Genomic DNA, 24,997 nt, shown 5'->3' on the forward strand with positions numbered 1-24,997 from the left:
TCATATTTTTCATAACTTTATCAAGTGTAAATACATTTTCAGATGTACAAATGCAATTTGTATTTGCAATTTTCAAATGTAAATGCAGCTTCTCACCCTGTTTGCAGGTACAGCACAATTGTAATAACATGACAGTCTGAGACACTAATCTGTTGATTTAAAAAATACTTTACAAATGTTTTGTGTGCATATTATATATTGTATGCACCCCTAACCAACATGTCGTGCTTGGGTTTCTCTCAACACGGCTTGTCATTCAGATGTGACCACAAAACCTCCTCTCTGGTATGAAGACTCCTGGCAGAGCATTTGGCTTTTTTAGCTGACTTCATTCATTAGGCAGCGCTAAGCAGTTTCCTTTCTGAAACCCACTCTATAAGCACACTTTTTACTGCTCTGTTTGCCCAGCTCCTCTGCTGTGTATATATTTTGATGCCTGTGTCCTGTCTTAAAGTTCCTGCACTGGGATAGATGGACCTCGTGGGATATGTGTGGGTGTGGTCCAAGGAAATACAGCTCTTTTTGCTTTAATGGAATTGAAACTACTTCCAATAAGTGTGAATGTGGAATATTTGTTTTGGAAGAACAAAATGGCATGAGTGTCTCTTCAAAGCTGGGTCAGCATGCTGCAGTGATGGATGGCCTGGTACAGCAGAGCCACTGAGAGAGGTACCTTTGCTTAGGTAGCCATATGTTAGAGGTGTCAGCTACACCTCTGTGTGTAAGTATCCCCTCCGGTCTTTACTCCCAATGGTGCCTAGAGAGCCAAGTAGACACTTCGTGGTGAGCTGGATGTAGTTTTTAACTGGATTGTGGAGGTTTCCCGACTGTAATCAGAGCAAGGACATGTGAAACATGCAGATAGATACATGTAGTTATGTACATTTTTCTGCCTTGCTCTGAACTGGTGGCATAGCAATTAACCCAAAGTGAATGATAGAAATGTTTTTCACAATAAGGCTGTGATTAGTGCATTGTGTAGGAAAAAGGTCACCTCATTATGGCTGCTAATACAGACAACACCCATCAGCATTTCCAGTGAAACCCTGGGGCCATGGATATGTTGACTTGGACTCTGCAAAGTTGTGCAGGTACAAGGTCTGAGGGATGAGGTGCAGCCCTGGTTCAGAAGGATATACTTTGGCAAGGAAGGCTGAGGCTTAGCTGTCATCCAGAAACTTATAGCCTAGAGGAAAACCAACATTCTCAGACAACTGTTTTCATCCCTAGCCTACAAGCTGCTCTAGTGTTTGCCTTTTTCGGGTCCCCCGGGCATGTAACATGTGCCAGTCTCTCAGCCTTATTCAGGAGTCTCATGGGGTCTGGAAGTTTGGCCATATGCATGTCAAGGACAAGCTTCATTCCTTCATAGAAACTGGTATAAGCACAATTTAATTTAAAAATCAGTCCTCAAGATAAACATCTGTGGCTTCATGCTTTTCTGTTGTGCACATTTCATTCCTGCTGAAGTAGAAATATGTTCAGGAAAAAATGTATAAGTAAGTTTTTAATGGAATTACTTAATATGGCTCAGAAAATTTTGTTTTTCTCCAATTTGTTTTTCTTGGTAAAACTAAATATTGCCCTGCAAATTCTTTCTGGACAAAGAAACAACGTAAAAATTAAAATGAGAGCTAGTTCTCCTGTTTCCACAGCTCTTGCTATGCCAGTAATTGAAGGGTGCTGGGTTCTGGGATCTTAACAGAGCCTTGTTTCCATCCACTGCTTTATTTCTATAACATTTTTGGTAACAAGAACCAGAGGCACAGGCAAGAAAATCCATACATATTTCAGAGACATAGAAACACTGACCCATCAAAGGCAACAGTCAGTTTTTTTTGTTCAAACCCTTATTTAAAACAGGTTGTGCTTGGTTAGAGGTTAATTCTATGTTTGATGTCTTGAAATTGTGGAAGACTGTCCTTTGCCCTTTGCAAACATGCACACACACAGTCACAAAGATGACAACTGTTTATTTTGACAATGTAATCCCAGATCATGCCCCATGCCTTTCTTACAACAAGATGTAATGATGGGGATCGTCATTGTAAGAGTCATCATCTTACAACAAGATGATGAATAATGGGGATTTCTGAAGTCTTCATCTTTACTGCTAATGAAGATGTAAAGTATCAGTTTGAATTTTAAAATAAATAACAAATTCCAGTAAGTTTTTGATATCTTTGTTGTGAAAAAGAAAACTTTAGTTACATTTGCATGTGGAAAATCCACATACTTTGGCAGAAAAGCATATGATTTGTAGTCCTGCCATAATTTTTGATTCCTATATTCTGAAACACTGCCCACACTAATGTGTCTGTTCAACTTCAATTTCAGGTAAAAGAACAGATACACGTTTCATAGCTTTCCTTTCCTTACTGATACATAAAACTGTAAAAATGTGCTAAACATTAAGCAACCTTGGTTGCTTAATCAAATAGGTCCTCTCCTTCCCCATCTCCTTGTTCCTCTCCCTCTCCCTTTCCCTCTCCCTTTCCCTCTCCTTTTCTCTCTCCCTCCTCACTGAATATTGATAATGTAGCATGAAAGAAGCACAAAATTTTTTAACCTTCCTCTTCTTTTTAAATTTTATGAATCCATTTTATTCACCCTTATTACACAATCATCTCACTGTAATAAACTTCTGTCCTAGATAACTTTCAATGGCAGATAAATGAAATCATCCACAGAATAACTTTGTACTGAAATTCTTATTTCATAGGTATTTAATAAATGTGTCCCCACCTACTAATCTCACAGGGTTCACATTTTCATTAATAGGTGCAATCAAGTAAATTTATTTCTCTTTCATTTTACTTTTTGATTTTTAGTTCACTAATATTTCTCTTTCATCTGGCAGATATATGTGAATAGATTGAATTTATAGAGAATTTTGTTTCAAAATACACCATACCAATATTGAGAGCCCTTTCCCAAAACATAATAAATGTCTTTTTTCTATTAATTTACTTGATATAGTCATAGTTTAAAGACAGATAATCTTGGACAAGAAAAAATTTTTTTGAAAACTAAGAAAACTACCTACTGATATACAACCATTAAGAGCATTTTTGTGCATCTATGTTCATTACATTTAAAAGCTTGTTCAGTTAAGGAAAGATGCTATCCTTACTCTTTCAAAGAAAGAAACCAAACCCATAAAAAGCACAGCTTTTCACATTAGTATTTTGTTTATTACTGCCTAGTCTAATAATAAATGCCATATTCATCTTATTCATCTGTAATTTTTTTAACCACTTAGCTTATAACTTTATAATAAAAGGGATGATATAGAATCCCCATTTAATAAATTCAGCATTCTGGATAAGCATCACTGTCACTCTACTTGCAGAACATAACTGATGAGTAAAATGTTCCTAGTAAAGCATATTCAGTAGAAGTTCAGAGGACAAAGCCCTTGATAATGCCTCTGTTCACAGTCCAGTCTCCTTCTATAATAAATATTTTGGTTTTTTTTAAATAGTTTAATGGGTATTTTTAACAGCACCTTCTTCTTTGTTTTATTTGCTTTTTGGGGGTCCATTTGGACATAGTCTTTGAGAAGAGAGAATACATCAGCACTGTTTTGAAATAGATGTAATTAGAGGTGTGAAAATAGGAGAACAACTGTTGGCTTTTCAACATTCCCAAGGAATATTTCACAACAGAAGTGTCATGATGCACACCAGCAGGTAAAAGTACCATTACCTAATGTCTGCTGAGAAGAAAAAGAGAAGAAAAAAACCCTAAACCTACAAAACAATATTGTATCACCTTTGAAGCACTATCAATGTACCACAGAAAGATGGATAGCCCAGTGGTAGTCCCTCTGTTTGAAGGGATCAGAGCCAGTTGCAATAAAGTACAAATTATTTGGCTCCAAGGCAGTGTTGAATGCAGCCATGTGATTGAATCCAGTGATCCCAGTGTGTTATGTCTTGGGTTCTCTCCTCTGAGAGTTCAGAGGCATGATTCCTTCTACCTGTGACTTGCACCATTTAATTTATTTATTTTTTTTGTACAAGGATTTCAATCCTTTAATTAAAAAATAATTTGAATTTTTGCTACTGTTTTGTGACTCATATACATTCTTGCAGAGGATTACATCCCATATGTGGATACTAATGGCACATACCAGTGGTGTGAGGAACGTGCTCAGCTGCTTATCCCTTCTCTTTAGAAAGATTTTAAATTCTCCACCAAGGGAACTGAAAGTTCAGATAATACACTGGTTCTGACAATAATTAATAGTAAAGGGTTTTTTTCTCAAAACATGAGAATATCTATTTTTTATGACCCTTTTCCCCATTGCCAATTGTGGCCTTTAAAGCCAAACTTGCAGGAGTTTTGCATAAGCCACCTAGAAACCTTGGTTATAGATTTCCCTTGTTCCATGGTTCAGCCCTGTGCTTCATCTTCTTAGTTTAGGCTTGTCCTATCAATTCATGAATCTATATATGCATTCTCCAGATCTACAAATGTTGTAAAATCTATTCACTGGAGATGCCCAGAGGATTAATAATTTAAATAAAAACAATCAGGACTGAGCTAGTGTTTTATAGTCATAAAATGTCTTTTCCCTATACTATTTCCTCTTCTGGTGCATAAATAATTCCTCTAGCATTAGTGGAGCTATGCTAATTTATACCCACAGAGGACTTGGTCTCAAAAGTCTAATTTAGATGACAACGCTGAAGTGCAAAGACTTGCCATTTTTATTTGTATGTAAAGTACCAGCACTCAAGTAGTTGTGTGTCATTAAATTATTTCTAGAAAATAAATTGCCATTTGGAAGGTTTGCTCTTGGGTGAAATTATATCTTTTTGTATGACTTTAGACAGATGCAATGAGTTAATTTGAACAGCTGCTCTTCAGTTCCCTAATTCTGTTCTCTCTTCTATCTCCCATCTCTACTGAGCATGCCTTTACTACATCTGACTGAAATAAATACATCCTTGGACAATATCTCCTGTACCTCATTGCAATGTTCCTTCTGTTCTGAAGGGCCTTGGTAAAAAATGAGGTGGTAGGGCATAAAACAGGTCGATGCCAGCTATAGCTCCTGGGACAGCTAAAAGTTGGATGATAAGGAGGTTGTTTTAAGCCATCAAAGCTCCTTCCTCCTCAGCTGTAATTTTTTTTTTTTTGTGCAGTGCAGAATTTCACCCTGGGGTTTTTTTGCTGAATAGTGATGGATTTGATAACAGTCTCACCTGCACACTGGACATGTAACCATGAATAGGGCACTTAATTTCAGAGGAACCATGAGATTAAGATAGCTCATATTCTTCTACTTTTCAAGCCTCCTGTTAGTACTTTCATAAAGGTTGTGTTCTGTATTCAGCAGTTTTCTTTGCATTAATTGCTGGAGTATTTGCCTTAGTGTTACCTGAGGAATGCTTCCACGTAGCTCTCCTCCAGCTCTGATGCCACACATTAGCCTTTCCTTGTGACAAAATTATTTTGAAGTCAGAAGGACAGCCATGAACATACATAAATGTTGCTAAACACGAGAGGGCTGCCTTGTTTGCAAACAGTGAGAAAGAGAAGAACCTTGCTGGAAGAGCTTGCCATCTGGGGAAGAACAAAAAAGAAACTGCAAAAATAGCCTGTATCAAGGTTAAGACTGGTGTTAGAGTTGATGTAACTGAAAGGGAAATCTTACGTGGCCCTGAAAAGACATGGGCAGTGAGGCAAGCTATGAACTGATCCTGTTGCTTACTAGCATTTGTTTCTGTGCCTGTCATTTAATCTCAATATTCATCGATGCTTACCCTATGGCCCTGTGGAATACACTGTACTGCATTCTGCTTCCCATTCTGTGCAAGGCAGGGTCCCTTGGTGCCTCAGGTAACACTGTGAGTGACTTGGTAATTACTGTCGTCATAATCCAAATAAAGGGTGAACCTTCACAAAAGGCAGCTCTTTCTTTTGAGGAATCAGGTTTACATTTTTTTAGTGGGTTTAGGATATTAGGGTTCTGATGAGCACATTTGTGTAAGGATGTTACTTTTTATTATTTTAAGGATGTTATTTTTTATTACTATTTATTATTTATATGATAAACAAGTTGGTTGCTAGAGATGGTTTTCTTTATCAGCCGAATATATGCAAATCAATTGAACTCACACCCTTGATCATAATTTCGGAGAAGTTTTCTGACTCCAGACCTCTGCTTCATTTACAATGGTTCAATCATTCTGTGTTCAAAATATATATTTTATAAATATATCAATATTTGTGATGTGTGCATGTGCCTGTTTTGTCAAGACTAAGGCAAGCATGATTTTTTCCCACATTTTTCATGTTGCTATCAGCTGTACAAGAGAACTACATAAGGGTAATATGAAAAGAGATGGGAACAAAAGGCTGCTGCTAGGTATAAGGATCCTGGGGCGGCATTTAATACTTGCAGCTTCAGTTTCTAGGCAGCTGGAGAGCTTCTTACACCTGGGGACTTGCCTTGGATGATCACTGGAAAATAAGAGTAAGATATTTGGATGAGATAAAATTCCACTAGGAAATGGTGTGTGGTAAAAACCCATTGCACAGATATTTATAGTCATCACATCACCTACAGGGCCGCGTGGAATGAGGGTCTTGAGGTCTCTGAGCCTTGCAGAAGCACGCGGTGAGCGGCAATCCCAGCAGATATCCTCATGTTCTAAATAGGTGGAGAATGCATGTCAGCGGGAATAGACAGCAGACCACTTGCCTGCAGTCACTCAGCAGGTTAGTGGTGAGGTTTCTTGGCTAGCAGACCTGTTTTGTCCTGAACTAAATCTCCGGGCAAAGCTTTTTCTCTGTAGGTTTTAACAAAATAATAGACTGAGGTCCAAAATACAAAGTTTGTCAATCAGCCTACAAAATTAATTCACAGCAACCACAGTATTTTTTAAGGATGTAGTTGTCATGAGTTTTTAATGTGTCCCCATACATCTCCATCAAGTCTAAGGAAGAAGTTCTGTGTTAAAATAGACATGTGAAATAATGTTAGGTATGAGTTCTGCAAAATAATTCTGAAGTAGCTGGAGATCATCGCTGGGCAGCTCTTTCTTGAATGACACCCACTTTTGTACTGACAATCAGAAGAAATTTGCCACCTTGCTCCCCAGGAAGTCCCTCCTCTTTCTCCCTTTATAGTGGAAAAATTAAACTTATGCAGGAAAGAAAAAAGTGCTATAACAATTGGCTACTGTACTTAGCTCTCCTCTGGAACAAAATCCCTGACACTCTTCTGTGCCAAAATACGTTACTTTTCCCTGGCCCAAAACATTGAATTCTATCATGACCATGAGAGAGCTGAAGTCAGAGGACTCTCTGAAGTGAAGAATTTTGGTCAGGTATGAAAAAAAATGATTTTAAAGAGGTAATTTTGAAAGGAAAAATTTGAAATGGGCAAAAGAAGCTGTTTTAACAAAGAGTAAAGCCTATTCTTCTGTACTACTGCTTTGAACCTTTAAATTACTTTGCAACCATTGATAAATTGATTTTCATTGATAAAGCCATTTTCACAGCAGTGAAAAAGCGTGTGGCTCCATTCTTGCTTCTATGCATTCATTAACTGTTAAAATCCAAGCAATTGTTTGAGACTGGGATTTGATGAGGCATCTTCATTTTATGCCTTATGCCTCTGTAAATCTACCATGTTCAGTAATGGAACACCTGCCTACATTAGAAATCTGCTACGGACCTTCTGTTTAGCTTTGGCTTCCACTTAGGGCCGTGACCTAACAATTACCAAACAAAAGATACATCTTGATTTTATTAAATGTCCCTGTGATACATTTCTAGCAAATAATAAATAACTAAATAAGCCTTTTGGTCAATTAGAGGGAAAGCAAGATATGCCCTGATATATTTACTTGAGCCTGGGCTGACTTCCCTGCTTTTATCACAAGCAAGACAAAAGTAACCATTGGGAGTAAGAGATGTGCAAGACTGTAAGAAAACAGAGTATATTAATGAAAAGTACTCAGCAGAGAGCCTATTACAGTATCTGTCCTCTCTCCTGTGCCACTGCAGAGCTAAAAGTGATTGATAATAACCTTGTAGTTACTGTACAATTTTCCTACAATTTTATCGTTGCAGTCATGGCATTGATCTACAGTTAAATGAGATAATTCCTGTGTGCTATCTTGCCAGTCTGCCAGGAGCAATGTACCAATTGTACCCGTAAAGTCACAAAAAAAAAGAATACCTGCTTGAATCCAGGGCTTAATATAGAAGTTTTAGATAGCTGCATTATGAAATTGCTATAAAGAATATGCTTAAGTTTGTAAGAGAAATGTGATGAGGACTATTCAAACCTAGAAATTTCTATCAGTAATACTGCTTTTATCAAAAGAATATTTAATAGTCTCTGCTTTTCTCCTTTCACTATATGAATGTTGCAAAGACTCTTTTCTGGGGGGGGAAGTATGAAACTTTGTAACTGCAGTCTTATATTAAGTTCTAAGATATCAAAAAATATGCTACAAACAGTCTGCAAAAGTTAGACTACCAAAAATAATTAAATAAGGTGGTTCTAAATGCAAAATCTTTTATTTCTGCTTTATTTCTGATGGATCAAAATTCAAGCTCTTAGAAGTTTTACTGGAAAATTCCAATGAAATCCTACTTTGGACTAGAAACCATGCAGTTCAGTGCAAACTTTATGAAGCTTTCAAAGACGTGTGAATCTTTCACTAGTTTCTTCTCAAATGTCTTCTTTCACCCAGCCCCCTAAACTTAAAGTGAAACTTATGGGTCACAAAACCACACAGACCACCTCCTGCAAAGGTTTGCTAAAACCAGAACACAGTAAAACTCACTGACTTCAAAAAGCTCTGCACTGTAAGTGTAGCTTCCTACTCCTCCCTGGGTCTAGCTCTCACTTGCCTTAGAGCTTCTTTTCAGTTTGGCAGTGCAAAATGGAGCCTCAAAAGGGGGACAGTTACTGTCACATGAGATGTGTTTCCCTGTTGCTAACATGCTGGCTATAGAGGTGGCCAAATGGGCTAGGAGGAGTCACACATTGCTGACCCAATAAATTCTGTCTCGAAAGGATGCATCGGAGGTGCCCTCAGGTTGTCTATGACACAGCTTTTCAATTCACAGCAGGATTGAATAATTTTGAAGTTTATATCTTTGGAAATGAGTAGTGCTGAAGGGAAGGCTTCTGCTGGCAAGCAGGACTGTGCCATCCACAAACTGTTGCTACCTCACAGATGCTCTTTGATGATCCATGTGAAATTAATGAGAGATTTCAGTCCAGCTCCAGGTAGATTTGAGAATTTTCTCCCTAGAGCCATTGTCACATGCAGTGTGACAATCTGTTGAGCTTATTAGTTATCTAAAAAAGTAATTGTTGGAGGGTGAGACTAATCTGAGATCTGCATTACTTTTATAAGTTTTCAAATGTCACAGGCACCCAGAAAACATAGATGGATTTGTTAGTTCTGAAGTTTTCTACACCTAAGTAAATAAAAGACTATTAAACCTGAATTAATGACAACAAACTGCATATTCTTTTATTCTTGCCAGCCTTCTTATATATTCACAAAAAAACAAATAAATTATGTCAATTTATTTTCTCTGGTTTTTGTTTGAATTTTGGTAGCACCCACAATATGTTAAGTACGTCTTTATCTGTGGAAACATACAGTTTGTTTCCTGAATACCTTTTGGTTTAAGTTGTACAAGATTTATATATCTGATAGATTATTTAGCTCCCTTTGGGCCAGAAAACACACACTGCTGTAGAATACACTAATCCAAGGTCCTGACTTTGCCAGCTGTTAGGCTTGTACATGACCACGGTGAGATTTTCCACTTACCAAAGGGAATTGTTCACCATAGTAAACTTCAGTATGTGTGAATGTGTGGTTCTCTGAGGTTCTGCTCCTGTGAACAATGAAACCTGTGCATAATTGCACTCACCCAAGGATGCACACTTATTTTAATGGACTGATTTCTTCAGCTGGCTAGGTATTTTTATTGCATTAATCTGTTTCTCACTGGGTCAAGAATACACCAACAGCCAAAACCAGCCAAATGATTTTGAGAATTTGTGTTACTTTCACTAAACTCTCAAGAAGCCATTTTCCAAGCAGCTTGAAACAAGCACCAGCCACCTCATCTTTCTGCAACTTGGCCAGGCTCATTACAGGTTATCATTTTGTTTCAGCTGGGACAACCTCACTTCTGCCACAGACATCTTTGCTTGCATGATCTACAGAAGTCCTGATATGCTCGTGGTGGCTGGCTGAAGGGACAGCTGGGAGGCAGCCTTGTTTTCCTGGAGCTGGAATATTTTGATTCTGCTCAATACTGTTTCCCTATACAGCACTCTATTTCTCCACAAATTGTGATTTTGCTAAAATCACAGAAAAGAACAGCTCTGGAAAGAGAAATGTCTTCTCACATCTGGTTTGGTGAGTCTTTCTTCCCCAAGCCCTTTGTTTCTCTTTGGCAGTGCCAGACAATTTCCTGAGGCAGAAATGACCAACTCCTGCCACCACAACCAAGAGCCCAGCCTCTTCCTCTCCTGCCTACCCTCATTTTGCAAACCAGATAAAGGAAATTACAGAAGGCTGGAGGTCAGCAGACATTTCAGCTGGGGGAAAAAAGTCCCACTGTTGCCAAAGCTGCCAGTTTGATTGGACATGTTTGCCTTTTTTCTCCCAGAGCCAAAAGATGAGAGCCAAGCTGATAGATCTGGGAGAGCAGCCTGCAACACTGCTTGCAAACTTTTCTGCAATATTGGGGATATTCATCTATTGATAATCTGACATGTAACACATGCCATTGAGGGAAGGCCTGGCCTGCATGTTTGGACTATTTACTGTTAGGAAGAGTGAGAAATTTGTCTTTCCTGTGCACTTAATAGAACTGCAAATATTACCTCTCAAAACTGTCATAAGATTGATGCAACAATAATCTCCTTTAAAACCTCTGTGAACTCATTTAGAGTCATCTCAGTTTCCAAGTCCTGAGAAGAAAATATTCACATCAGAAAAAATGACCCAGCTGACCATCTGAATGTTGAAAACTTCAGGAGAAGTCAGCATTATGTTTTTAAAGGCTGGCTGCTGAACTGAAAACCAAGTGAACAGTTAAGCTTGGCTCAAAGAGGAGACTGAGAGGAAATTTTAGGCTGCAGAAATATTTTTTTTCCTAAATCTCCAAGGTAGTTCAGTGGACTGATGAAACAAAAGCAATCTTATTGATGAAAATCATGAGACTTAGACAGCTCTTTGCCCTGTGTCAGTAGTTTTAAGAGCTGTCCACTAAGCAAGTATTTATTTGCTCAGACTCTTCTGTCTGGTGTATATATGTGGTCATTGTGGAAAAGCCCTCCAAAAAGTTTTGTGGATGCCCTAACAGGTCAGAATTTATCAGCAGAACTCTCCATGACAGCAGTGTTTAATGTTTTAGTCAGCTGCAACTTACTTAAAGTTGGTGCTTAAAACCTCACCAGCCTGGATGTCCTCTTGAGTTCTGTAAATGTGTAAATGTAGAACAGGAATTGTTCATTATTTTGTTTAGGAAGTGTGGATACTTATTGTTTAGCATGTCTTCTGGACATAGAGTCTTTCAGCAAAGTTTTAAACAAGGGGTTTTAAAGGAGTGGTTCAGTACATTAAACTACCTGCCCAGTTCAGACACTAGTTCATGAAGCTGGACATATGCTGAACATGAATGAAGATGAACTGGGCATGAGCAATCTCCACTTTCAAGGTTCTGCAGTCTTTAGTGTCATCTACAGAATGGTGGAACTAACAACCAAGGTTTTATCAGGGTATCTTTGGTGTGAAGAAAAATTACTGAATATGAACCTTCTGCTATTTGACATTTCTTGGCATATGAGCAAAGCACCACCACCAGTGTTTTCCATGCTTCTTCTTAGGATGACTTTCCACTTGTTTTTTTTTTTGTAAGCCAGGAAATAATGGGTTGAGATTTGTAGAGATCCTCTCTTCTCAGCTGACTCTGTCTGAATGGGCTTAAAAGGCCTTTTAAATGTCACTGAGGCATAGCTCTGAACACTTCTGGAGTGCCAGGCCTGTCCTACAAAGCCAGCTCTCAGGAGAGAGCCTGGAAGGGGAGTGGATGCAACAGAAGGAATGGAAAACAGTTATGAGCACAGAGGGATATTTAATTCTCATTCTTACAGCTTGGTATTGGAGCAGATTGGGCTACAGCCTCTCTCTGGGAGAGAACTTGGACCTTCAGTAGAGTCAGTAGCTAGGAGGGAGAGTGGTTCAGGACAGGGTGGGAGCAGGAGCCAGAATGGTATCACACAGTTTCATTTTGATGCCCAGAAGCAAATGGTCTTAAAAGCCTTTCTTTCCCTTAATTTTTACTCCCTGTAATGAATTGAGGAAATTCAAAATCGAAAATGCCACCAGCAGAAACAGACCAAAAAGTCTTCTTTTAAAAGGTTTGGTAAATTTTGTAATAGGAAGTGACATTTTTTTCTGGTGGGTGGGCATGGAAGGTTACACAGCTACAGAAGCTGAGCTGGGTAGCACCACAGACCTCCTGGCCCTGGTAGAGTGGAGGCCATTGGAGAGATAAACTCAAGGCAAGAACAAAAGTGAAGACATCATGTCTGGTCACTCTGACCACTCTGATGAGATAAGACGTAATGAGAACATTGCTGGCACTAAAGAATGTAAAGGGACTTGAAAACCAAAAAGATTGTGTTGCTAAGGGAACAGGGGCAAAGGGGTCTGAGTGGAAAATTTTGCATGGACGTTAGAGAACTATAAATACTGGTGATTAGTGTAATAAACAGGCTTTGTTTGCGTAGCATGGTCTGTGTCCTTCAATCACTGCAGGTGGGCACTTCCCAATTTGCCAAAAGTATCAGGATGTGAACATCCTTTCTGATGAGGAAAAATCCAGATCCTTTACAGGACATGGTTCAACACTGCCAACAAACCAAAGGCCCCTGTGACTTGGCTGGGTTTGCCAACCACCGGTGTGCAGTTCAGCACAGCTGCAAGGGAATTAATTGTCAGAACTTTGTAATCATGTCAGAGAATAAAGAATAAAGAGGGAAGTGAAAAATGGGGCAGAATAGTTTCTTTCTGACAGGCTGTTTTCTAGTGGGCAAGCTGAAATATTTATATACTCATATCTCTGTGTAAATTTATATGTGTGTATGTGTGTGAGAAGGCAAAATTCTTGAAGGAATTGAAAGGTTGCAGAAATACCTGTTAGAATAGCAATACATTTTGCAAATAAAATAACCCATTTTCCTTTCACTCCTGCTGTTACATTCCCTGCTGTGGCCTGGAAACCAGATGATTTTGAAAAACAAGAAGCCTGATGCTGAATTCAACCATGACTGGGTAAATCCAGAATAATGCTTTCAAATTACAGGGAATAAGTGTAGATTTACACCCAGGGTCTGAGGACAGAATCCAGTCTGAAGTATTTAATTCCTACCAACTCAGTGTCCTGCTGCTTTCCCGAGGCTGATGTCTGCTACACACAGCGTTTTCTGTCAAGCAGTAAAAGGAAGTAAGAGGGTGAGTTCAACAGCTGGACTTGCAGACTCATGCTAGGAAGACCAGCACAGCAGCAAAAACTTGAAAACATTTTATTTTAAAAATCTCACTCCCTCACTCCCCTGCCCTCCCCCCCAGTCTCTGCAGGACCACAATTAGAGGAAATGGGGCAGGATGTATTCAGAGTAGGGGGTGTCAGATCAAGGCCGGAAGCGGATCAGGAGTGCAAGGGGAGACTGGACAAATGCTTGGAAGAGACACCCTTTGAGTGTTCTTAATAGACAAACCACGTCAAACTCAGGAAATTCCCTGAGCTGAAAATAGCAAGAGGCTGAGAGCGTATTTGGATGTAACACATCCTGACTTGCTCTGTTCTTACCCTTCCTTGGTGTCTGCTTAAGGCAACGGTAAAGAAAAAATATTCTGTGAGATGCATTTTGACCTGAACCAGTGTGGATGTTATTTAAATATTCAGGGGCAGAGAAGATCTGAGGACTGAGGGAGAGACAGGTGGAACAACAATGCTGTGCAGTGAGGGCTGCCTCCTTTGGAGACCTGTGGTAGGAGTTACAGGAAATTTAATTCTTCTTTTCATTTAGTTTCAATTCAAATTTTCCACACACTAAACTGCACTTACATTCACATCATTCTCAGCCTTCAGATTTCAGTCTGTTGAGTATATTCCATCTGCAGTTTGGCAAACCTGCAGGTAATTAGCTCTCCCTTGTAATTATATTTCCAGTTAATGTTCCATTAAAGACAAATGGAAAGAATTCACATCTTCTGCTTAAGTGGTGATAGCACAAAATACATTTCATAGTCTTTGAACAAACAAGCAGTTCCATTTGCCAAGGTGAGGTGCGTTTGTAATACAGAAGTAGAGCTCATTAATTTAGGTCTTCAGGTGTATACTTTTTTTCTCCCAAGAACTTCACTATTTAGTGAGTCGGTAGCCCAAGAGAAAGGCAAAGCCAGCCTTGGGGTAAAGTATCAGACTCACTGTGAAACTATGTAATCCTCTTCTTGCTTCCTTTCAGGGCTGTTGTGAGTGCCATGGAAACCAGGATTTCCACAGGCTGATGCTAATGGAGTTTCATTGCCCAAACTGAAATGGCCCAAGCCTAATTTCTTTAGCTCAGAGCTCGCAAGTGTGGCTGCAATTTCTGTGCCTGATGGCAGGGAAGGCAGGCTGGTGAAGAATTCAAGGTGTGTAGAAAGGTGACAGCTGGTGGCATCTCACCTGTTCCTACCCACTTTTTTGAAACAATATGGAAAAGGGTGCATTTTGATTTGCCAGCATGTAAAATGCAGAAAACAATACTTTTCTTACTCTGCATAGTGTGTTGAAGAGACAAAGTGCTGCTTAAGATGTAGTACTCAGATATAAAAAGCCAAACCTTAAAATAAAGACAGCATTGCAAAAATAAATGTAATACTATCATCTACATTAGAGTAAAGATGAAAAAAATATTTTCTGCTCTGAGGCACTGGGGATCAAGCACGCCCCCCTATATGTATTTTTCAGGGAGAGAAGAGGGAAGAGATGGAGCTGGGAGGGCATTATGGAGCTCTGTATTTTGCATTTGAACTATTGCTAAAAGATTTTTAAATAGCCTTTTTGATTTGTAGCACTAAGTTAAAGGTGTAAGCCTGGTGATTTTGCGCTGGCTAATGCATCATTGTTTCATCCCTGGCCACTCAATGGTGCTCAATATCATTTTCTGTTCTCTTTTGCCTCTATGCACACAGAGCAGGGGAAAAAATATCTGGGAAAAAGGGGCTGACAGCTCCAGTTACCCAGAGATATAAAAGATCTTTGGTAGCAAAACTTAATTCTAAAGTCTTTTGAGACACTATTGGTACTATTCTGGGAAAATTTTGGGGGGAGAAAAAGATCTCACTCAACAAATGATAAAACAAATACTGTGAGCAGTGAATGAATACATGAAAGTCATTGGATTAAGAGCTAAAATCTTGGGAATCTGAATTTCTGGAGCAATCAAAGAATTTCTGTAGGATGCAACGGAAATACACCCGTGTGTGTTTTTTTAATTGATTACAAAATGCAACTTCTTTTGTTTCCATTAGCTGCTGAAAATTTCCCTGAACAGTGGGCACTGTCAGTGAAGAGTGTCAGTATTTCCTTACCTACTTAAAGCCCTCGCAAAATTTCCTAAGAAAACATGTACTGTTCATGTACAACAGCCCTTTTTAAAGGTCATCCTATCAGCTGGATGGTCATCTCTTTTTTCCCACTGTTTGTTATTCCCTGCCATCCTCACCTCAATTTTTGAACTGCAGCCTGTTAAATTACAAGATCTTAGCGTTTCACTACATCGCATCCCAAAAAATCATCAAATCTGATCAAGCGTTGTTTTCTTTCTCCGTAGACCCAGGCACGACCACCAAATATGTTGTGCGTGGTTTCAAACGGGGGGAGAGGGGTGGACCAGAAGGAGAAGTCTTTGTCGGAGGAGAGTCGAGATGCGGGGAAGCTTTCTTGTTTCATCGCCTGAGCCGCGGTGCCGGAGGCGCGTTCAGCTGGAGCGCTCGGTGGAGCGCCGGGATGCGCCGGGATGGGATGTGCCGGGATGGGATGTGCCGGGATGGGATGTGCCGGGATGGGATGTACCGGGATGGGATGTACCGGGATGGGATGTACCGGGATGGGATGTGCCGGGATGGGATGTGCCGGGATGGGATGTACCGGGATGGGATGTACCGGGATGGGATGTACCGGGATGGGATGTGCTGGGATGGGATGTACCGGGATGGGATGTACCGGGATGGGATGTGCCGGGATATGCCGGGATGTGCCGGGATGTGCCGGGATGCGCCGGGATGTGCCGGGATGCGCCGGGATGCGGAGCCCCCTAGTGGCGCCCTATTCCCGGCTTATTCCTTTTTGTTTGGATGTCGTCGTTTGTCCCAGCTCACAGACAAATTACGAGTCGGGCAGGGACCGGTGACACTGGCTTCCCCAAGACCAATCGGCTTGGTACCTAATTTTCTTTTATTTTTGTCGAAATGGATGTGGCTGGAACATAGCTTTCTGCCCTGGTTTGTTTTTGTTTTCAATCCGAGTATTCTAATTCAAACTCTGAGCAGGGATTTCTGTCCCTACTATTAGGAAATCAAAAGATTTTAAATACAGTGTTTGAACACTTAGGATGTGTTTACAGTAGGATTAGCCTACAATCGAACATGATTTTGTTTATACTTTCCCCTTTTTTAACCTTTGAGAAAAGAAGCAGGAGCAACCTGGTCTAGTGGAAGGTGTCCCTGCACATGACAGTGAGGACGGAACTAGATGGTCTTTTAGGTCATTTCCAGCCCAAACCATTCTATGATTCTATGATAAAACCAAGTCTACTGACAGTGAGGGTCAAATTAATTGTGGTATTTTTGGTATGTACAGAAATTACCTTGTGAGGAAGAAATTTATTAAGCACCTGAATCTGGATCACAAAACTTAATTTGGTCATGTTTTGCTTCTTTTAGGCAGAGAATAACTCACAAATTAATAATTTTTTTTCTGTCTTTGAAACGATATAACCTTGACCCCTTCTTTGTCAAAATAGTTAATCTTCAGTTTATAGTACCTTATGAGTCCTGCAGGCAAATAATAATTCTCCAAAGTGCTCTCATCCTGTATATTAATAAGGCTAAATGAGGATTGTCTTTATTGCCCATGGCCTTTCTGAAGTATCTTCTAACTAGCTCTTCTCCTTTTCCACACTCCAGTGGACTGTGGAAAATGAAGACTTGATATCATGTACTGGAATCAGTGCAATGGGAAAGACTGTTAAAATTCTTTGCTACAAAATCATAGACCCTTGTCATACCCTTTGCTATGGGTACACTGTGCCCTTGCAAAAATTACCTTGATGTGCAATGTAAGTTGGCTTGCCAATAGATCATACAAGAAGGCTACCTTGGGATGCAAGTGAATAATAATCCAAAGGTAATTGTTTCTTTCCAAGTGGAATAAATCAACCCTAATTGTCTGTCATAATAATATAGATTTTGAGACATGTCAGCATTTCCCATGTGTGTGTTCCCATTATTCAAATTTGTGTTTCCCATCTTTTAGGTAAAAGCACCCATTCAGATTTCTAGTCATAGAGTAGGTGAAATATATTTTCATAGACTCATAGAACAGTTTGGGTTGGAAGGGTCCTTAAAGATCATCTAATTCCAAACCCCTGCCATGGGCTGGGACACCTTCTGTTAGACCAGGTTGCTCAAAGCCACATTCCAACCTGGCCTTGAACAGTTCCAAGGATGGAACACCCAAAATTTCCCTGGGAAACCTGTTCCAGTGCCTCACCACCCTCACAAAAAATAATTTCTTCCTAAACTCTAATCTAAACCTCCTGACTTTCAGTTTAAAACCACCCCCCCTTGTCCTATCACTATGCTACCTGATAAAGAGCCCCTTCTCTTCTTTACTGTAAGCTCCTTTTAGGCACTGCAAAGCTGCCAGTAGGTCTCCCCAGAACCTTCTCTTTTCCAGGCTGAACAACACCATTTTTCTCAGCCTATTTTCTTAGGAAAGGTGCTCCAGACTGTGTTTGTGGCCCTCCTCTGGACCTGCTCCAGCAGATCAATATTCTTCTTATGTTGGGGGCTCCAGACACAGTACTCTGGGTGGGGTTCCACCAGAGTGGAATAGAGAGGGGATCACCTGATGATGAGCACTGGTGTAAGTCTGAGCAATGTAGTTACTCCAGAATGTACTGCAACGTGTGCTCTCCCAACCTGAGAATAATTCGGTTGTGTGACTCAGGATGGTCTAAGGCTCTGAATGTGATAGCATTTACTCTGGCTGGTACTAGATGGGAAGCAAAATCTGTGATTATTTTCTGACTCACTGTAGTTCCAAACTCTCCCTGAAGAAAGTCTTGGGGATATAATGACTGTAGGAGCAAAATCATATAGGTAGGTTGTAAATCTGTAGGTTTTGAAGCTCATAAAGTCTTCTTTATAAATCAGCAGCTATGAATACTGATATATCTCACTCTTCCACCTTCTCTCACAATTTCCTTGAAATAGTCTGCAAAATATTTAAAACTAAAACTTCATCCAGCCTGGTTTGGGCTTCCCAGTGAATACAGTGCAGTGTGACTCCTGCAGAACTGTTGTACAGAGCTTGTGGGGATAAATTGTCTTTTTTGTCTGTGTTTGGACAGTGAAATCATTCATCACACTTTCATTCTATGTATACATCTTTTTCTTCTGGTGGAAAGGTGCATGCAGCAATTAAGCATTTTAGATATAAATATACCCATGCAGTATATACCAAAGCAACAAATATATATTTGGAGCTTTGGCTTGGGTTTCTGATGGCTGTAAATAATGCCACTCCAAGTTGTTTTTAAAGATTGCAGTAAAAGATTTATATTCTGTATCTTCTAGCATGTGTGACTTGCAATAAGGTACTCCAAAGGCATTGTGCCATGTCCAGCACTGATTGCTCCAGCAAATGAGTACTCCTCTTCACTAGAGTCATTTGTAATCACGTAACAGCTTGACTTTCAGTCTGGAAAAGCATAGTTTTGTCAGATTAGTTTATACCACTACATCTCTCACCACATTTTCAGAGATTATGACAGCTGTTGGTTTCATATTTACTCCCACATTTTTCTGTACTTCAAACAAATGTTGTTTCCTTCTTTACTCTGAATGTTCTAGATGCTGTTGAGGTGTTCTTTCCTTAAAAAAAACAACCAAACAATAATGTGTATTATGAACATGAATTATTTTCTTTTTTTTTGTTACCAGATTTAAAAGACTTTTTTCTTAGTTACTCTAAGAGCTTCTCCTTCTGTTGTATCTCAGTGGTTACAATAATTTTGCTGGACACCTTCAGAGTTGGAGGAGGATGGGGGTTGTTGTTTGCTTATTTGTTTTGTGGTTTTGTTATTGCTGGTTTTAGTGGGGTTTTTTTGGTGGGTTTTTTGGTTGATTGGTTAGTTAGTTGGGCGTTTGGGGTTTCTTTTGTAAGAACTTCTGTGCTATTCTATGGGTTGATTAAGTAGTTGTAACCAAATAGTTCTGTCTGAAGCATGTGTGGGATAGGGATTGCCTTCATTATTTTTGGGTTGTATCTTGCAAATGAGCAGGAGTTTCCAGAGTCAGTGCATCATGACTTATAATTCAACTCCTGGAAGGGGAAAAATTAAAGACCAGAAACTCTTCTACCTAAAGAAGAGGTGACTCAAGGAAAAGAGCAAAAATATGAATGATGGGAGAAAATTAATGGAGAGGAATTACTGCACCAGCATGAAATTATGAGTTAAGGCAGTAAAAAGAAACCTCACAACCCAAAGTAAATTTCAGTGCAGAAATAAACTCTGGAACTCATTGCCACATGGTACTGATAACAGAAATGTAAATTAGTTTAAAAAGCAATTAGACACAGTAGTGAAAAAAATATTCACATGGATACAATTGTTGATAGCCCAGATTTTTTAAGTCTGAGGAGAATTCAGCTTGGAGCTGGGAGAAGAGGATGAGAGCAGACACTTATATTGCAGGGGAAATCAGCATTGTGAGAATAGGTTTTGTGTAACTGTGGCTGTACATAGGGAAAACATTACTGTTTTCCAGTGCCACTCATAAGGCCTATTGTCAGATTTTACTGCTTCTGGAGCAGACAAGCAGAGGGAAGCCTTGCTAGCAGAAGAGATCTCACATACACACACACACACACACACACACACACACAGGTGCAATAAAACTCTTCAGGTGATCAAAGGAAACTAATTCAATCTCCTTACTCTGAAACAGTTTGCTTCTGCAATGTTTTCAGTTCATGCACCTTCAATAAACACTGCACTCGTTTACATCTTCTGCTGAATTCTGACACTTCTGTTCTTACTAAAGTGATGCATCTCCAGTCCTTTAGTTCTCACCTTAGTTCTCACACTGCTTTGTGTTTATCCTGTTTGACACAACACTCCTATTTCCTGAGAAGGACTGTGCATATTTAGACTCATTTACCTTTACTGCTTTACGTTCTGACTCCTGAGTTGTTCCTGGACCACAGCAAACCTGAAGATGTAATGGCAATTCTTAGCCACTGCTGTAAAATTTTTAGTTCATGCACCTGTTGATGTTGGCTTTATTTTCCAAATGCTGAGATTTGGGGTTTCCTCATGAGTAGTCTCTTATAACAAATGACTGCAGCTCAGATTAAGAGTTTTTAATTGAATTAATGCTTTTTCTGGCAGTAACTATTGAAAATCATGGCTAATATCCTGACTTCTTTAAATTAGTGGAACAATGACTCTGCCTAGATAGAAATTCTGTGCTGTTAAATATGCCAAGTATTTGAAAGACAACTGTAAGGCTTCTCAGTTACATAGTTTTTAAAAACAACTTATCTTTGCTGGTCTTTAGTATAATTGTTATCTATAGTGCTGTTAAGGATGTTAAAATGCTATCAGATTTCAGCATAAAGTGATGTGACAGTTCATTTTCTGTAATCCTATTTATTTTAAATGTTTGAGTTTTGCATATTTTAATTTGTTTACAAGGTGCCCCAGGTAACTATTTTTTCACAGTGTGTGGTTTTGCTGATGAATTATAAGATTAGCTCAAATACCAGATACATTTTTCTTAATGAGGGTAACTTCCTATGTTGATACCAAGGCCTGTTTTTAATTAGTTAAGGCAATGCAAAACAAATAAACTCAACATACTCATACATCAAATTGATTGCTAGTATTAATAGGGTAAATAAGGAGCTGACTAGAAAATAAGAGATTTTTTTTAAAAAAAAAAAGTCTATAGTTTAAATTAATTATTTATATATATAGTTTAAATTAATCATTCTTCCCTGAAAGCTGACCATTAAGTGAAAGCTTTCTGTGTGCTAAGTATGCCAAACAACTAGAACACAGGAATAATCTGCCTATGAATAATAGTTACCCTACCCTTCCCAAAACCTTCAAATTGTGATAAAGAGGTATGACTGATACCAAGGATGGGACTAGTTTAGTGAAACATGGTTATTTAGGCATTTATTTTCCCCTAACAGAAGGTAGACATTTCTCAATAACTGTGTATAAAGTGAGTGTACATATAATTGGGGAGTCTGGCAACAAACAGGTGGGGTATACAGGCATGTTTAGGTGCAGATCAAGAAAAGGAGGTGAAAGAAGGGCCATGCCCTCCTGGTGAAAGAAAGTTAAAGTCCCTGTAGCCTCAGTGTACCTGTTCCACAACACACTGAGCACACTCCTTATTTGAACAGTGCCTTTTTCATCAGATTATTTTAACTCTCTGCTGTGAAGAATTTCTTCTGACATTTCTGTCCTCTTTGCAAAATATTTCTTAGCTGAATTTCTTTTTCACAAGTCCCGGAGTTTTTTGTGAATTACATGCTTACATCTTTGCTGGGCCTCAGAGGCTCTTTGGCAATGCAGGTGAGCACTACCCAGTGTTGTAGGATCTATAGAGCACAAACAGGCATTGAACACTATAACTCAACTGACTCCTGTAGATCTATCTTGTAGGTGAGAGGGGAACTTAAGAAAAAAGAGAAAAGTACCAGAGATTCCTCTAATTGAAAAATTGGAGTCTTCCACTTATGACCCATGCACTGGGAAAAATCATCCCTGTGTTTTATAGGTTCCATCTTCATCTGTTTTTCTTAATATACTCTTCCAAATTTTCTGTTTTGATTACCAGTGACTTTTTTTTGTTCCTAGCTGATATCTTTTTTTAAAAAGGGCAAATTGTAAAAAACGGGCTTGTGTCATGCTCTTACAAATTGTAGGTTGATTCTGAAAAGATCAGATCCTATTACTGTGTAGCTACTGTCAGATTTACCAACATGACCTTATCTCTCTGAATAGGATGGGCTTTGTCATTGCTAAGGAAAAAATCTGCATTTAATTTTGAATGGAAAATCTATTGTGATTATTTCCTAAAATATGTACTCTGGTATAATGATTGCAATTGGTCTGTACCGACACTGCAGCTACTGTAAAGTTTCACCAAAGATATATTTTTGACACTTTTAGCTGACTGTTACTTACACAGGTAAAAATATGTATTTGACTGAAAGTATTTATGACATGAATACCTCAGAATTAAAAATAAAACAACATAATTATGGAAAGGTGTGTATGAAGCTTGAATTTCAAGGGATGCAAATATTGCGGCCATCTAACTTGCTTTTTCCAATGTAATAAAATTATAATTAATAACGCCATAATTGTCTGTTCTCATCATCTAACTATACTATGCTGTGAATGCTACTGGGTAAATGTAATTGAAATGTCAGACTTTATATGAATTTGTGATGTAATATGTAACAGAACACATTAAATGAACAATCGATACAATAAAAATAGTTAATCAGAAAGTAATCTGAATCAACCAAAAGGGATACATAAATCTCCTTTTGCTTGTGTGACACCATATAGCCAAACATAAAAAGGAAAAGAAAGACTGGAGATGTGTTTTAGAGGTAATGTCTTCACCTAGAGTACCTCCTGGTCATGTCATTTTATGATGTACATGCCTGAAAGACAAGCTCTGTGGTAAATGTCATTGAGGACTTCAACAAACAGAAAGATCTATAGTTAAAACTCACAGAAATAACCCGAAGAATGTTGCTCTTGCATGTCACCTCAGTTTGGAATAATAATTTACATGGAAAGCTAATGTGCTATTCTATCTGATTTCAGAATTTCTACATAGACACCACCAAGAAATTGTGCTCAAATCAAGCTGCTGATGTTTTGGAATTGCAAGTTAATTGTCAAAATGATTTGGTGCATCGTGAGAATAAGGACATGACTGGGAAAGCTACACTAGTGGAAACCACTGTGACTAAAGGTCAGTTGAGCTTTATGGTTTAAGCTACTAATATAACAAAGCTTAACCCCAGCCCTACTGAAAATTTGACATATCTTGTGTGATTTCTCTTGGAATCTGTGGCTTAGTCAAAAAGGGATGAAAAATTCTCCTTTCTGTTCTCCCTCCATAAATGCCGTAAGGCAAATTCATCCAAGCTCTCAGCAGCAGCACGGTATTAAACTCTGTTTGACACTGCAGCATGAATATTCAGTGGTTTTTAGGAACAGACGACTGGAAAACGTGCTGTTCTTTTGCTTTAGAGTGATTCTTACACTTAATCTGTTATTAAAAAAATACCTAATGCTTTAAGATCCCAAAATTTTTTGAGATGAGAAAGCCATTTACATTAAAGATATGGAGATGCCTTCAACTCATATTTTTGTATGTTGAGGAACAAAATTTTACTGGGCAAATTACTTGACCAATAATTGATTTTAAAGTCCCTATTTGTTTGTATTTCACGTAATTTTGATAGATGGCTAGTTTTTCTGCTTATCTTTCAAGTTTTTCAGAAATGAATCACACTGAAAAGCTCAATGATAAGAGGACAAAACCAAATTTATAATGTATATTTTAACTTTACCATTAATAAAAAAAAAATTATTTCATTAATTTCTCAGTCACAGGTTATATTTGAAATATGAAAAAATCACATTAATTACAACACTGGAACAGTTGGAAGACTAAAGCACGAATATTCATCCTCACAGCATTTATTAACTGATAATTGATATCAATAGAAAAACTTCCTAAAGTTCCTCTTTTTTTCCTTGTCATTCAGTATGTAAGACTCTTAAAAAGGATTGTCTGTTTGAAACTATGTGTATTGAAACTTCTAAAAGCTACATAAACCACTTTTCAAGAGAAGAAGTACAGTGTCATGTTGAATATTCACTAATCCTTATTGCTGTGGAAATTGATTATTTGGGGACTGATTATTGGATGTGGGGTGTCAGAAGCCAAGCCCTATACATCTGCTTGCTCATTCCCCCACCAGCAGGATGGGGGGAGAATTGGAAGGGCAAAAGCCAGAAAACTTGTGGGTTGAATTAAAGACAGGGAAAGCAAAAGCCACTCACACAAACAAAGGAAAACAAGGAATTATCTCGCTGCTTCCCATGGACAGGCTGATGTTCCACCATCTTCAGTTCAGCAGGGCTCCAGCAAGTGTAACAGCGATTTGGGAAGACAAACTTGATCACTCCAAATGTCCTCCCCTTCCTCCTTCCATCCCTTTGATCAGTCTGGGTCACCTGTCCCAACTGTGTCTCCTCCCAAACTCCAGTGCACCCCCAACTTTCCTTGCCAGCCATGGCAGCATAAGAAGCAGGAAAGCCCTTGGCTCTGTGCAAGCCCTGCTCATAAAAAAACATCTTGCATATAAAAAAAAAATCTCTGTATTATCAACCCTGTGTTCAGCACAAATCCAAAACAGCTCTGTGAGTACAATTAATTCTGCCCCAGAAAAACCAGCATAATATTTTGGTATCTGGCAGTTTCAAAATTAAATTCCAGATTTGATATTTTGTGGCTTTGAAAAATCTCTTTTCAGGCTCTGTTTTGTCACTGTTTAATGGTTTGATTTGATTTTATAGAGGTAAATGGTGAAGCTTACAGTTAAAAAA

At 38.8% G+C, this 24,997-nt stretch overlaps 1 protein-coding gene across 1 annotated transcript in view; it reads left to right on the top strand.

The window, feature by feature from the left end:
* The window catches only part of THEMIS (thymocyte selection associated), an 83,677-nt gene that overhangs the window by 38,623 nt on the left and 20,057 nt on the right, over positions 1-24,997 (top strand). Inside the window, exon 5 of the mRNA XM_015623223.2 lies at positions 23,201-23,351. Coding sequence (XP_015478709.1) covers positions 23,201-23,351 — 151 coding nt within the window. The remainder of the gene's footprint in view (positions 1-23,200; positions 23,352-24,997) is intronic.

The sequence above is a fragment of the Parus major genome, chromosome 3, assembly GCF_001522545.3.
Source record: "Parus major isolate Abel chromosome 3, Parus_major1.1, whole genome shotgun sequence".
In the NCBI taxonomy this organism is placed as follows: Eukaryota; Metazoa; Chordata; class Aves; order Passeriformes; family Paridae; genus Parus; species Parus major.